This window comes from Colletes latitarsis, chromosome 2 (genome assembly GCF_051014445.1).
Source record: "Colletes latitarsis isolate SP2378_abdomen chromosome 2, iyColLati1, whole genome shotgun sequence".
In the NCBI taxonomy this organism is placed as follows: Eukaryota; Metazoa; Arthropoda; class Insecta; order Hymenoptera; family Colletidae; genus Colletes; species Colletes latitarsis.
The window spans coordinates 21,004,015-21,019,252 of NC_135135.1; the positions used below are offsets into that span (position 1 = coordinate 21,004,015).

Sequence of the window (15,238 nt, forward strand, 5' to 3'; positions counted from 1 at the left end):
CTTCTCGTCGAGCTCCAGAGAACCCCTACAATGTGGCCGAACACGGTAGCCGTTCAGCTGTCGCTCGAACCAATTACCGTCTTTGTAATTACACTGATAATATACATATAACGCCTCATTTTCGAAGAATCCTGCGAGCATGCATTTATTTAGAATACCGGGAAACGCTTTTGATCCATAAAATCCAGCCAAAACGTTGCTAGAATTTTTATTCCAATGATGGACGAACGGTTTTTGAATATTTCGTTCTGTCGTTTCGTTCTAGATAAGAATTTCGCCGGTTTCGGGGGCGGGAGGGGATAAAAACACCGAGAAAAGTAGATCGCGGAGGGTGAGAAGTTAGAACATGGCGCGAATAAGTCGAGACGAACGAGACGTAGGAGGAACGAGGCGAGGAGAGAAGGGGGAAGCGGCGGAGGACCGAAGGGAAACGGAATGGAGCGCGCACGCGAAAAAGGGCCCCGCGTAAATTGAAAGGGGGCACGGCTGTCTTGTTGTGTTTAAAAAGGCAATTTGCGGGCCTGAGATACGGCCTATATATTACGGCGCAACTGGTACGGGTGGTGGGAGATAGCTCGCTCGATAGCGCCCCTTTGCTCTCCGCCTGGACCAGACGGGAACGAAAGGGGTCTTTCCGTGGGCCTTACCGTGCCCCTTGCCGACTACACGTTCCTCGTAGCCAGCGATGGACTCAACATCCCTCGAATCCTTTCCTTCGCGACGAAACTTTTCTGCCATTTTGACCATCCGTCTCAAAGCGTCGAGTCCATCGAGCAGTTTCATAAGCAAACGTGGGCCCAGATCCTATACCAAATCTTCGATTGCATTCGCGAATAGTTTACCGTCCCTATGCTGGGATCGTACGGGAATCCCATACTAGGAATTATTACCCCCGTGGTCGAACAATTAATTCCGAGATATACAAAATTCTGATTTCAACGAAGATTTAGAAAAGCGCATAATCGAGCTTGAAGTTGTAGTTTCGAGCTCGGGTTGTCGATCATCCCCATCGAAGCTCCGTACGTTGGTACAATATTCGAGGGACGTTGCTCGAAAGTTTGCGAGAGTGGAACCGAAACGCCCATCGCTACTCGAATCCCTTTCGGCGCGCGCCCTGTTCCCCCTCGGCCGGCGGGGAGGGGCCCGTTATCCCCACCACCAGCATCCGGCAAATGCATTTCTTGTGTAGCCCGCTGCTCGTTTGCGGACGATACGATTTACTCCCGGTATATAGTCGTATTCAAATATCTTCTTGCCGCGAGCTGGCCCTTTGCGTTCTTCTTCCTTCGTTGGTTCCTCGTTCTCTCGGCCTTCCCTTCCCCTCCCCTGCTTTCTATTCCTTTTACCTCTATCCGCCTTTTCACTTTAACGCCTCCGCCGCTCTCTCACTTTTACGCACTCCCGCCGCGCATACTTACGCGCAATCCACATTACCGCGAACACTGTCCACCCTAACGACCACCTAATTCTCTGCAGTTCCGAGCGACTAATAGACTGGCCGGCGCGTCTTACGGCGAGCGCTCCTTCGGTGGTTTAATTATTGCCGGACTCTAGCGGGAGGATAAAGTTGCCGCGTCAAGAGGCGCTCGATACCGCGCCATTTCCCTCGTTTGCGGCCTTCCTTGCTCTCTAACCATCGATCCTGTTGATTCTACTGGCGGGAAATTTTCTGCAAGGGTATTACGTTTCGAGAATGCTCGACGGTGATCCGTTACCACCATGCAACAGTTTACCAAAAAATTATCTTTCAATCGAGAATGCTGCACTATTAATCTTGTTTTCTTTTTCGTTTCGATGTAGGGATTTGTAAAATACTCGAAAGAAATTAGCAGTCCCCTTTACAGTCAGTAACTTTCAAAATCGACAGAGATTGGGACAGATTGGTGCAGAAATTATTCGGCGAAATTAAAAAATTATTTTCGGTTGTGAGGGTCAATTACAAGCATTTTTGGTGACTACATATACCGAAATCGTACTCAGTTTTGAGAAAAAAATTCTTTACGTTATTTTATTCCGTTAAAAAAGTACATTGGATGTAAGGTCTACTCGTATACCTCGTCCATGATCCATGTATCCTTTCTGTTGTACCGACTCGGGGAGGAGCAGTTTTCACGTTCTGCCGCGGATGTCGCTCCTCCACCAGCTCCAACGCCGCGGCGACGATGCTCCAGGTTCTCGATCGTTACCATATCGATCCCCCAAAGCAGAAAATTCTTAAGCCGTCTAGCCGTCGCTTCGTTTGCTCGTATTCGCGTGATCCAAAGTTCGCGTAGGAAAAATAGGTCGATACTTGTTCGCGGGGTACATTAATGTCCGCGCGAAGAATTTCTTTGATCGTTACGGCCGGATCGCGGGTAAACGCATCTGTACAAGCTCATTTGCACAGAATGTGTGACAATTGTAATAAATCGCCGCTCGATATCGATCTCCTCGAACGTTACTTACTAGCGCGATCTAGGAATCTCGCGTTCCCCCGGTAGTTTCCTCGGGCCGGCGTCATAAATTCCGTACAGGCTCCAATTAACTTTATCGCAATCTGAACAAATTATACAGAACGCTGCCGATGGTAAATCCAGCGGCGCGACCAGGACGCCAAGATAACGCGCAAGAAGAAACGGGACCGTCGAAACGACAATGGGTAACGTTTATTTTTCGCCAAAGTACTCCGTACTTGCGATTCGTTTCGATGGACTCTGTAAAACCCAAGAAGAAGTAGTAATCGCGACGTGAGTCAGACCGCGGGAAAATCGAACGTTTCGAAAGGTTAGTGCGAGTCTCTAAAGACCGATCGGTTTTACTCCGTATTCGGTTAGCAGGAGGAATCTCAATTTTTCGAATGGTTCCATTATGGCACCGATACTCTCGGCCAGTACGGTCTCTCTGCGGAGACACTTTCGCGCGTTTAGCCGCGTTCGTATGTCCAGCGAATTCTATTCGGGAACGCACAGGAGGAGTCGCGGTTCGGAATGTTAGCGTAATGACTCGACGAACGAGACGTCGTCGCAGACAGTTATGATTAATACGAGAAACAGCGGTCCTGGCATTCGTTCAAACTTTCATCCTATTAATCTTATTATGTCGCGCCTAAGCGTCCCGGAAGTTTACCCGTCGTTTCGACCGCGGGGCTACGGGCCCGGTTAATCGCTAATTTATGTGTAATGCGTCTGTTTGCGCGTCAACATCCAGCGCTGCGTCGCTTAATCTCACCTGCACAGCCCCGGTAATAAGACGGCGTCTGTCTGGGCGCGTTAAGCGAATCGGAGTTCATTTTCGATCGCAACACGGTTGGGAACGCGTTCATTGTTAACCATGCCACGGTAGTGTAACGAGGAGCTCGCGAACCGGAGTTGTACGACGCGCCACCGCACCCGTGTACACTAATTTCCACGGTGTTTCTGAACGACCCTCTGTCGCGCGACAAACCGAAGCACTGGGATATTTACCGTTGGGGGGAGGGTGAAAGTACCTCGTCCTCTACCTTTTCCGCAAATATTGTTCTTTTGCGTTCTACTACATTTAGGCGAGACTGCTTTGAACCCAATTCGCAACAGTTTGCGAGGGACGATCCATTTCGCTATTGGTTCCGAGGTACGCCTTGTCAAACGAACACAGTTCTGCCATGGTGAAAACTAATTCCATCCGAATGGCACATTTTTTGAACGCGCATCAGGGAGGTTCGACTCGAGGTTTGTATTTTTTAAACGGTTACGAAAGTAGAAAAATTAGGTAAGAAGTTTGGTTTATCTCGTTGAAAGACGTACGATTTATCGGTTGGCTGGTCCGGAGAAGTGAATTCGCGTCGCGTAAACGGTTGGGAGGACGATCTTCCCGAGCAAGAGGATACCCTCAAAGGTCAATCAGTTTCTTCCAGACCACGCGTCAGCAGCAGCAGCCTAACGTCGAAGCTGTTTGTTTGTTAAATATTTGCTTCCGTTAAGCAGGAGTTGGGGTTTCATCGAAGACCCGGACGCAAAGGTGGAAGTTCACCTGCAAGAACCGCACGAGCGGTCTTCCCGATTCCCGAAAATCAATGTTTGCTCGACGAGGCAAATGAGACTTCCTCTCCCTTACGTATGCTTTCGAGAGTCGCAACGAGGAATGTTGATGTAACGGTTGGTTGAACACGAAAAGCAACCCCCCTCTCTGATCTTCCGTATTTCTACACCCCGTTTAGAACTTGGAGCACGTGCGTCAATGAGAAGACAATTTTCAAAATGTAAATTACCTCCGGAAAACCGATCCGATACTATTACGTCCGTACAAAGCTTGTCTTTTTCTACTTGGTATCTATCTTGTGGTACGTGCTGTTAATTGTTCGTTAAATGATAAAAAAAATGCCTCGGCTAAAGATAATCAAGGAGGTCACGTTTCCTGCCCGAAGCGTGCGAATAGTTTTACTAATTAGCCTCGAATCGATTAATGTAGTAGATAAAACTTTGTATAATATTTAGTTACCATTCATTGTTTGTAAATAATGAAAACCCCTATCCGAGAAACACTGAAACTGAAGCCGTTCTTCGCGAAGCAGCTTCTCCGATTCCGAGGAGCAGTCAGGTTCATTAGCGGAAGATTGATTTCTCCCTCGAGTGTATTTTTTTTTTTTTTAAATAACAATTAATTAGTGTAATTACATGTTGCGAGTTAATATTGTCTTGGAGTCAAACTCCTGTTGTTTTACGAAGTTTTTCTTATAACTCCCAGCGTTATCGATGTTTATACGAACATTTTCGAGTCGAGCAAGCGTATGGAAAGCAATTGGAAATTTGCTGTTGTTTAGCTGACCTGGAAAAGCATGGTTCGAGCAAGGGAAAGTTCCATCGAAACGCTGGTACCGTAACGGCCCTAGTTAGATTCGTTATCGTTGGTTCTGCTTTCTTAGCGTTATCTAAGAAAGGAGTCATCATCGAAGGTAAGCACGCTCCGTTTGGCGTCGATCGGTAAAATGTAAATTCGGTATCCGTGGCTCCGGAACGTTTGATCAACTGTGTATGCATGCAGGAACATGTTGCTAGCGAAAGCTACCCGGCCGGGCGGCCGTCACCCTCTCTCCGATTTGGTCTCTGGCGTGTTCCGGCACGTTTACGTGGCGCGCAAAAACCGCGGCAGAGCGTCGTCGGTGCGTTGAACTCGGCAGAGAGTTCTGCCAGTCTCTCTCTCTTGGGGCCGTTTCAGTATTTGACTGTTCGAGCAGGACGTCGGGTGCGCGGAGCTCCCGCCCCGTCGGTCGTCTCCCCGCGACTCGGTTGCCCTCTTCGTCGGCCTCGCACGCTCCACCGTCCGCGGCCTCTTTCTCTCTTTGGCCGTCCCTCGCTGTTCCGCTCCCGGCTGCACTTCGACTCCTGTCGAGACGACAGAACGCCATAAGCAACCAATTTAAATGTAAATTGAAAACCACCGCGGCATACAAATTGTTCGACTCGCCGTCAAAAAATACTGCGAGCAAAGATCAAACGGAAGACAAGACGCGAGAGGGTAGCGTAAGCTCGCTGGCTCGGTCGCTCGCTCGCTCTAGCACAGGGCCCCCGACGATACGGCCGACGATAGAACGAGAAAAGCCGCGTCGCGTCGTACCCCGGATCGTTCTCCAGAGTACGCTGCTGCTCTCTCTCTCCGCTGATAAATTCTTCTTTAAATATTTGCCTTCACGCGCGTGCAACAGAGACCGAGCAAACAAGAGACCGACCGGTGAACCTCGTCGCCAGGAGGTTCCGGTTAACGCGTGGCCCGCGCCTCTTCCGTACCGCGAATCGTTTACCCGGAGACATGGATTTTTCATCCCCGCGCGGACGATATTTTCAACCAACATCTTCCTAACGGATGCAATTTTACAAGTTTGCTTTTTTCGAAAAATTGCTCTTTGTTTGCGTCGAGGAGCGCGTCGTATCTCGCGATGCGTTAGATCGGTCTATCGCGAGGATACGTATCTTCGTAGGAATAACATTAGCAAAGAGAACGCAGGCAGTCTTTTCGTCTTATCGTCTCTTCGACTCTCCCGTCTATCCATAGTCGTCGTAGCAACGTTTATCGCTCCTTTTAGCCGCCATAAATGTACCGAGAGTGGAGCGTACGGCGAACGCACGGAACGGAAATACGTATAACGAATTTTTGATTCTGCAGGGGCAAAGTATATCTAGCGTGCTGAAATATTCACTCGGAACGTTCGAACCGAAAGCAGGAAATGAAACTCGCTGAAAGCGTGTTCCGTTTGCTTTTTTCTTTCCCAGATTTTAGAGATGACTTTTTAATAAAAGACAACAGCGGGGGCGGTCGAAAATGAACGTTGGAACGATATCGCAGATCTCCGAGTGGAATAGAAATATTTTATTGCTAGAAAATTGTCAGTCTGGATGCGAACGTAATCGTACTTTGACGTATGGAATCAATTGTCGCGTCGGATAATTGATAGACTATGGAATAAAGTAATTATTCTCGATACTGTCTTCTCTTCCGATAACGGAATTATAATCTCGTCGTAATTCCGTGCAACGGAAGTAATAGGATTACTTCGTAAGAAGCGCTTGGACGTTCGATTAACGAGAAAAGGTCCATAATGGTCCGCCTTCGGATACTGCGTTATAGAAAGGGAGTCGAGAAAAATATAATGCTCGGTATCGTTTGTTCGAAATATCGAAAGAAGAGAGAAACGAGTCTCATTTGGAGGATTCTGGAAGAACTGTCGCGCGGTGAAACCGAAACCGGATCGGTTCTGGTTCTCGGTGGACAATTTCCATCGACTCGGAACCGGCCGCCTCATTGCGAGGAATTAATTTCCCATTCGAGAGTGAACGAGACGAGGACGAGGGGTGGGGTGGAGGGTCGACTTACCATAATTTTGGTAGCAGCGGATCGTTCCCTTGACTGGCTGTTGAATATTCCCTCGCTTATTAGAAAGGGTTTCTGTAATCGACGCCAGACACGAGCGAGAGTCTACCCGACTCGGCGCACCGGTGTAGCCGCCAGTCAAATGGATTCCAATTAAAGTAATAACGAATCCGGCGTGTCGTTTCGTCGCAAATAATCGTGCGTGGATCGAACCGCGTCGCGCGTCGCGTCTCTCGATCGACCGGTCGCCGTTCCCCCGCACGCATTGGTCCCCCGCACCAAACCCCGGGATAAAGAACAGCCTCGAAACGCTCGACGTCGAATTTAAATCGGTCGAATTAACGAAACGACGAGGCGGTTCTCGCTCGCGACGCGACGATAAATTTCGAGACGATCGGCTCGAACCGCACGAAAACAACGTGTACCGCGAATCTGCCGCCCAACTTTTCTATCTTCTTCCTTCCAGCACCACCACCCCCTTATATTTCTCGCAACGACTCGATAGCGCGATAATTCAAATTACAATGCGCTTTGGCACGAGAACGCGTAAATTTAAATTTCCGAAATGGCGTTCGCAGATAGGAGAGTGCTTGTTAGCACACCGGTGGCCATCAACATAATTAACCCCCTAAGTGGAGACGCCTGTGTATCATTATTAGTACATGCGCAGCCGATGTTATGGGGTTCGAATGTGCTTACGAGAATTTAGGGCCGGGTCAGGTGTCCTGATTTAGCCGCGCTAATGCGAAATATCCAATTAAACGGTAATGGAGCCTTTATCGCTCCCGATGACGTCGGCCCACGGAATTTTACCGCCGTCGGGGCCACCCTTGCGCGTGCCGTGGCAATCGTTCTTTTCGCGCGTCTTATCCGTCCGTTAAGTAAAATCGCAATAACAAGTATACGGATTACTTGGTGCACGGTCTTTTATCTCCGAGTTGAAATACGCGGCTATCTACCATCTGGCCCCGCGTCAGTTTTCTCGAAGGAAAGGAGTAGCGGGAATAAATTGTATGATCTTTTGGTGCATTGGTTCGCAGTTCGCAACGGATATTCGTGCGTACCTGTTGCTCTGTCGGAAGGCCTGGACATCCGATTGAACACAGCTGCCAGGGCGGTGCGATACGGGGTAAATGGCGTAGAAGTGTGGGCAGCACCCTCGCGCAGCCCCCACACAAATCACACTGTCTACAAGGCGGACGCTGTGCTGGTCACGCTGCCGCTGGGCGTCCTGAAGGCTTCCGCCCCGCCGTCCGCGGTCGCCTTCAACCCGCCGCTTCCGGACTGGAAGTCTCAGGCCATTCAGAGGCTCGGGTTCGGCAATTTAAATAAGGTAAAGCCCCGCGAGCGGACGGCCTCCCCTCGTATTCTCCCCGTGGCCTTCGCGGGCCGAGGCTCGCTGATTTATGCGCCCGGCGAGAACGACGATCGAACTTGTCGAGCGTTGCTCGAATGAGATATATTGTGATCCGGCGGTCTCCTTTCGTCGCGAGCAGCGAGCAGCGAGCGGTGACGTGGCTCGTGTCGCTTCTTACGCCGGGACACGTTCCTTTTACGGCCTCCCGGACGGGACCGCTTTACGACCGCTGCGCGTCCGTACTTTCGCATGCGAAATTAAAGGCTCATCGCGTTCCTGAAACGGGCTACGGCTGTCAGGATTTCTCGTCCGATAGCCGCTGAAACGGAATAAATTTTGGGTAATTTGGATGAATCGAGCGGGCAGCGCGCAACCGTTCCCCGATTCCGGGAGATCCGTCTTCGGCGACGCGTTTTGCTCCTGCGATGACCACTCGCCGCATCTCGCGACCACAAAATTTTACACGTTTCTTGCCACGTAAAACAAAGAGCAAATTGTTCGCGGAGCAAGTGTATTCATAGTCTAGAGCGACGATCAAAGATGCGAGAATCGCGAGTCCGTTGATCTTTTAAGCGGCATCGAAACGGGCGCGAGTCTGCGTGCTCGCGGAGAATAATCGTTGCAGGATTCCGCAGGAGATTAAGGGATAGAGTAAGTAACGCCGGTAAATCCGTCACGTTAGGTGGTGCTGTGCTTCGAGCGGATCTTCTGGGACCCGACCGCCAATCTATTCGGCCACGTGGGAAGCACGACAGCGTCGCGCGGGGAGCTTTTCCTCTTCTGGAATTTGTACAAGGCGCCTGTGCTGTTGGCACTAGTGGCCGGCGAGGCAGCCTGCGTAATGGAAAACGTCAGCGACGACGTCATCGTCGGACGCTGCATCGCCGTGTTGAAGGTAAATCGAACCGAGTTAAAGATATCGGTGCAGCGGACGACGGAAGTTTCATGCGGTACCTTTCAGGGTATTTTCGGGAATCAAGTGGTCCCTCAGCCGCGGGAAAGCGTGGTGACGAGATGGAGGGCGGATCCCTGGGCTAGAGGTTCCTACAGTTTCGTCGCGGTCGGCAGTTCTGGCAGCGATTACGATCTCTTAGCAGCACCGGTCGCGCCGCCGACCACCCCCGGCGCCCCAGCCTTGCAGCCGAGAGTCTTTTTCGCAGGTAAATGTTTAGACTCCGCGACATTTCGAGCCGCTGCTTATTTCGCGTTTACCTTTTTTACCGGGACAAAGTCGACCGACTTCTTTTTTCACCGGCGGAACCAACTTGCTTGCTGCCTTTATGGACAATCTCGCTCGCCTCGTCTCGAGAGATTCCGCTTTTCTGTACTTTTTTTTACGCTCGTTCGGAAAGAATCGCTCAAGAGGATTTAAATAACTTCGTAATTGGTACACCGAATTTTAAGACTAGTTGGTCCGTATCGACTTCGATACGCCTATTTACGGACTCGATAAAATCATACCTTCGCGTAGTTTCTCGTAAAGAAGAAGGTTCGAGCGATTTGATCTTGTCTGCATCTTTGTTTCGCCTTTGCGAAAGGGCTCGGTCGGTGCATGATTTTTTGCGAGATCAAAGTAGATTTTAATTCCGTGGTTTCAGGCGAGCATACCATAAGAAATTATCCGGCCACCGTGCACGGCGCGTTCCTCAGCGGGCTGCGCGAGGGTGGACGTATCGCCGACCAGCTCTGCGGAAGCCCGTACGCGCCGCCAACGATGCCGACTTCCGTTCCACCGCCGTCGGGAATTCCGTCGGCGACCACTGGCACCAGCTCCACGCCTTAGTCGTTCTCGCGAGAAACGTCACGTTCGAACGACGATGACCGTGTTGTTCTCGCTAGGGCGACGGACAAACCGGAACACACAATAACCCTCCAGAATGAACGGGGTTGAACCGTTTCACCCGAGATTTTGGTTAACCTTGCGCGTATACGACTATTCGGATGCGAATTAGTTAGGAAAATCTGTCGATAACCGGACCCTCGATCCGTTTGACGCGCGTTACCTCTCCGATCCTGCTACGGTTCGACCGTCCATCCTTCGAATTGGTCCACGAACGAGGAGCTACGCGTATTGTTCTTCGAAGCGAGTAATTCCTTGCGCTAACATCTCGCTTTATAATTAAGCTTATTCTTGCATTTGAAACTATCGCGCGCACGCGTTAGCGCCGGATAGGTCACGAGCATCACGGATGGATTATATACGTTTGGTTTGGTTTGAAACCATGGCTGCAATTCAGCCGTTCTCTTGAAAAATAATATTAATGTTTCGTTAATTTGATACCATGGTACTCGTGATGTATAATTTAGCGACACCCAGTGCAGAAGATTGGAAAGATGGAAAAGCGTAGCAGGATCATATCGATTCATAATAGAATAGATTCGTGCCTTTGCTTCGTTCCGCCTTTGTGAACCTTTAGTTTGTATCATACTATAGAATCGGTCCATTGTACTCTTAGCGTATTCTGTTACATGAAATAATCTTTTTTACTGGCTTGAAACTGTATGCATGCTTCGTAAACGTCTCTGTCCGGATCTTTCTGGCCTATCGTGCTTCCGTTGCTCGTCGACGCGTTCTCCCGATCGTCGCCAGTTTCCAGCATCGCTGGAGCGAGCCGCTCCGCTCCGCACCGTTCCGCTTCGCTGGATCGGAACAGACGTTTTTGTCGCCTCGAGTGTTCGCGAATTACCCGCCGCGAGAGCCGTGGCCAAGCGCGTCACTGCAGCGCTCGGCTGGTGTCCAGTTCGCTAATCGGTTGGACGTCGCGACGCCTAATGGACCGAACGGATTCCTAATGGACGGATCGTGGCTTCGTCGAAGGACGATCGCGTTCTCTGCTGCGGCGTTCGCCGGTGACCGATCCAGGAAATTATCGATCACCTAATGGAGAGGAGTACTCGATTCTTCGCGATCCCGCGTTCCCTCCGCGTCTTGGACGTTCGAATCGACGCGGAAGAAACGAGGTTTGCGTCCCCAACGCACACGTATCTCTTTAAGACATTCCAACCTGATGGAACGCACTCGATCGCGCGCGAGAACCGTATTGGTGAACCGATTGCGAGCACGCGCAACAATGTGTAAAATTAAAGAGTTTATACACGAAAAGCTCATGTATATTGCGATTAAAGGCAGAGAGTTGTTACGATAGCGAGGAGATCGACTGGATTCGTTTTATTATTGCATCCATCACCCTGTTGCGACTAATCGCGCTGTAATGCCGGGACTTATAGTCGCGAGCTTCCCAGAGATCGCGTTTCAGTAGATGGTAATGCTTCTGTACGATCGTTTCGACCCATTTCGACGAAGATTCCCGATGATCGAGTGAGCCACCATTGTCAGAACGTCTCGTACCTCGGTGTTCTCGCCACCCTCGAGACGATCTTTTCCGTTGTCCGAGGAACACTCGGGGGTAAGTTAAGCTGTGCAATAAGAAATGTCAATGTCTCAAGAGAGGATTCCTGACGACTATACGACTCGTAACTAGGTGAATTCGTTGCCGTGTCGCGCGACACTCGTCGCTGTTCCCAGCGGTTTCTTTCCCGAAGCGTCTTCGACCCGCGACAAAAAAGTCCTTCTCTCGGCTCTTTCATCAAACGATCGCCCGCCTCTTCCTCTCGATGTATCTCTCTTTTGCGTACCCGGAAAACGCATCTTACCTCTGCGAAAGACGCCGTTTAAAGAAGACGTCGCGCAGAGCGAAATGGGTTACGGTTTCCCTGAATCTTATCGAGCGTTGCTTTATCCAACTCCTCCAACAACGAATGCGGTGGAATCGATTGCTTCTACTCGATAACAAGAATACCAGAAAATTTTTATTCGACGCGCAGCAGCACGAACAAATTTTGTTGGACGATTACGTGTGTGGTGGGGTCTCCATTCCGGCGAGAACCCCACACTGTCAAAAATTAAACGCACAAATACTCTCGTTAGGAGTACTTACAGGCTTCAGCTCGTGGCCTCTCGCCCGGGGGAACCACCTCGTTGATCATGGTATCCCCTACGCCAGGTTAGTATGAATCGGATAGTTTTCCGACCCAATCATTAGTCCTTTGGTTCGCATTTTCACCTTCGAGAAAACCACGGAATCGATGCTCCACCCATCGGTAATTCGGACAAACTATCGCGATAGTTGACTAACGAATCTGCGATTCGTCTGCGGGTCGGTCGACTCGTCGGTTGATCGATTAAACGCAAAGTTCCGGTGCCTTCCACTTTACCGGAAACCATTCTTAGCGAGCAGAGTTTAACCCCTTTGCCATCTAACTCGTCATTGTTCCTTTAATATATTAAGATCAATATATTTCGCACAAACATTAAATAGTATACGTTTGACAAATTATTATTAATTTATAACGTAGAGCTTTTGATCATCTTTTTAGGAAGAACGTAAGTTCGGGCTATTTTCCGTTTGACGCGCAAATCCGCGAATGCGAATCTAGTTTACGAAAATTGTTGGGAGATAGAGGATCGATCGGTATCAGGGAATCTTTCTTCGTCGTATCGTCTGTGCAGAGTTTCTTTTTTAATAAAAGCGTAGGATTTTCTCTACGGAAATCCCCGGTTTCGCGTCGAATGGAACGAATCACTTATAGCCGAGGGAACGAGAAGAGAAAATTATTCGCGTCTCCGTGTGTTTCGTTGGAGAATCGTCGGTTTACCGTGAGATCGGGGCTCGCGTTCTCGCATAATTTGCGACCCGACGCGTGCAATCGCTCCGGCTTTCAGCTCCGCGAAATTTCCTGCCTAAATCGAGGATATTGTGAGCTTGATTACTTCGATATAGATATTGCGTTACAGCCATGCCCGGGGGCGTGTAATCGAACTACGCCAAGTCTTGTAAACTCGATGAACTTGAAAGACGAGCAGCCACTTCGTCGAAGTCCTGAAGTTTCGCCGGCGCGCAATGTTAGCACTTTCCCATCGAGTTTGTATTGCTCTTGTTTCTGATCCGACGATTTTACGCCGAATTCTGCCGGATAATTACTTTCTTGCTGCGAGAACACCGTTCAAAGTTAATTCCGTAATTTTAATATTGCCGAAACGTCGGAAGATTTGGGCCCGATAATTCCGAGAATACCGATAACTGAAAGTTCGAGAACACCGAGAAAGTTTAAACTATGCGCACGGAGGATTCTTCGTCTTCCTATCTATCGTTTCTTCCCCGCCTCTAACCGATTAAAAGAGCTTGAAAATTACTTACTCCCCTGCTGCTTTTAGTTTCGCAAAAAGCGTGGGACACCCTACGATACTTTACATCAAACTAGCTTCTGTCGCGACGGAAGTTTTCTTTTCACAGGACGACGGATAGACCGTCGGTGCAAATTAGCCCCAGAGATGCCAGAAAGGCACCGAAGGTGCTCTCTCACACTATGTCAGATCACGCGTACGTGAGCTCGGAAGAGTTTCGGAAACCCGACAAAGGCAAAATGATGCAGGGCCTTTTTTTCGATTCACCGAAGCTGCCCAAAGTAAGTTCGGACCGTCTCGTGGGAGTCGAGAGAGAAAGGCTCACATTTCCCTTCTAGCTCTTGAACAACTAATATCCGACCTCCCGTCAACAGGTCTCCATTGGCCTCTGCTGACCGCTGCTGACTACTCCTGGAATTTCTGACAACGTATAACGATTACGACTGGCTACTGTTAATCTCTCCCAACCTCTGCTGACCGCTGCTGACCACTCCTGGAATTTCTGACAACGTATGACGATTACTACTGACGTCTGCCAGGCTCCGCTGGACTCTGCTGACCGCTACTGACCACTCCTGTTACTTCTGACAATGTATAACGATTACGACTGGCTACTGTTAGCCTCTCCCAGCCTCTGCTGGCCTCTGCTGACCACCGCTTATATTTCTGACAACGTATAACGATTGCTACTGACTTCTGCCTGCCTCCGCTGGACTCTGCTAACCGCTACTGACCACTCCTGATACTTCTGACAACGTATAACGATTACAACTTGCTACTGCCTGCCCCTGCTGGACTCTGCTTGCCACTGCTTGCCACTGCTAGCCTCTGCTGACCACAGCTGACCACCCCTGATGCTTCCGACAACGTATAACGATTACTACTTGTTACTGCTTGCCCCTGCTGGACTCTACTTGCCTCTGCATGCCTCTGCTGGCCTCCGTTGGCCTCCGCTGACCGCTGCTGACCACTGCTGACCACCGCTTATATTTCTGGCAACGTATAACGATTACTACTGGCTACTGCCACCCTCTGCTGACCTCTCCCAGCATCTCCCGACTTAAGCAGGCCTCTGGCAACATCTCCCGACGTCAGCTGACCATCGCTGACCACTGCTGACCGTTGCTGACAACTTGTGACATGATGTAATATAATATAATATGTGTATATGTATTAAAGTTTTGTATAATGTAAATCTATGCCAATAAACGATATAATTTCAAAGAATTCTATGTATTCTCGTCATTTTTTACCCCTCTTTCCCCCTCCAAATTGAAATGACGTCATTTCTAAGAATTCCTGAAAATTCTCGGTTCCCTGAAACTTACCGGGGTCCCTGAAACTTCTCGGAATCCCTGAAATTTCCAAGAAGTTTCAGGCGACGATTAAAATTTCGGCCTGAATTTTTCGGCAAAGAATTTAAAGAGCTATTACGTAATATTACGTAACATTACGTAATAGCTCTTGAAAATTTTTCGCGGCCAGAATTTTTCGGCAAAAATTACGTAATATTACGTAACATTATGTAATATTACGTAACATTACGTAATAGCTCTTGAAAATTTTTCGCGGCCAGAATTTTTCGGCAAAATTACGTAATATTACGTAACATTATGTAATATTACGTAACATTACGTAATAGCTCTTTAAAATTTCTCGCGGCCGGAATTTTTCGGCAAAAATTACGTAATATTACGTAACATTATGTAATATTACGTAATATTACGTAATAGCTCTTTAAAATTTCTCGCGGCCGGAATTTTTCGGCAAAAATTATGTAATGTTACGTAATATTACGTAATATTACGTAATGACGTCATTTCCAGGAATTCGCAAAAATTCCTGGCGGCGGGAAATTTGAAATCTTTCCGGGG

At 49.1% G+C, this 15,238-nt stretch overlaps 1 protein-coding gene and 1 pseudogene across 1 annotated transcript in view; one reads left to right on the forward strand and one right to left on the reverse strand.

Moving 5' to 3' along the window:
- Su(var)3-3 (lysine-specific histone demethylase Su(var)3-3) overlaps positions 1 to 11,594 on the forward strand; it is an 85,462-nt gene extending 73,868 nt beyond the window's left edge. The window contains exons 11-14 of the mRNA XM_076784064.1: positions 7,863 to 8,155; positions 8,862 to 9,074; positions 9,141 to 9,339; positions 9,778 to 11,594. Of these exons, the coding sequence (XP_076640179.1) occupies positions 7,863 to 8,155; positions 8,862 to 9,074; positions 9,141 to 9,339; positions 9,778 to 9,962 (890 nt within the window). The 3' untranslated portion in view covers positions 9,963 to 11,594. The remainder of the gene's footprint in view (positions 1 to 7,862; positions 8,156 to 8,861; positions 9,075 to 9,140; positions 9,340 to 9,777) is intronic.
- Positions 11,595 to 12,040: 446 nt separating this feature from the next.
- LOC143352031 (U1 spliceosomal RNA) lies at positions 12,041 to 12,191 on the reverse strand (annotated as a pseudogene).
- Between the last annotated feature and the right edge of the window lie 3,047 nt (positions 12,192 to 15,238).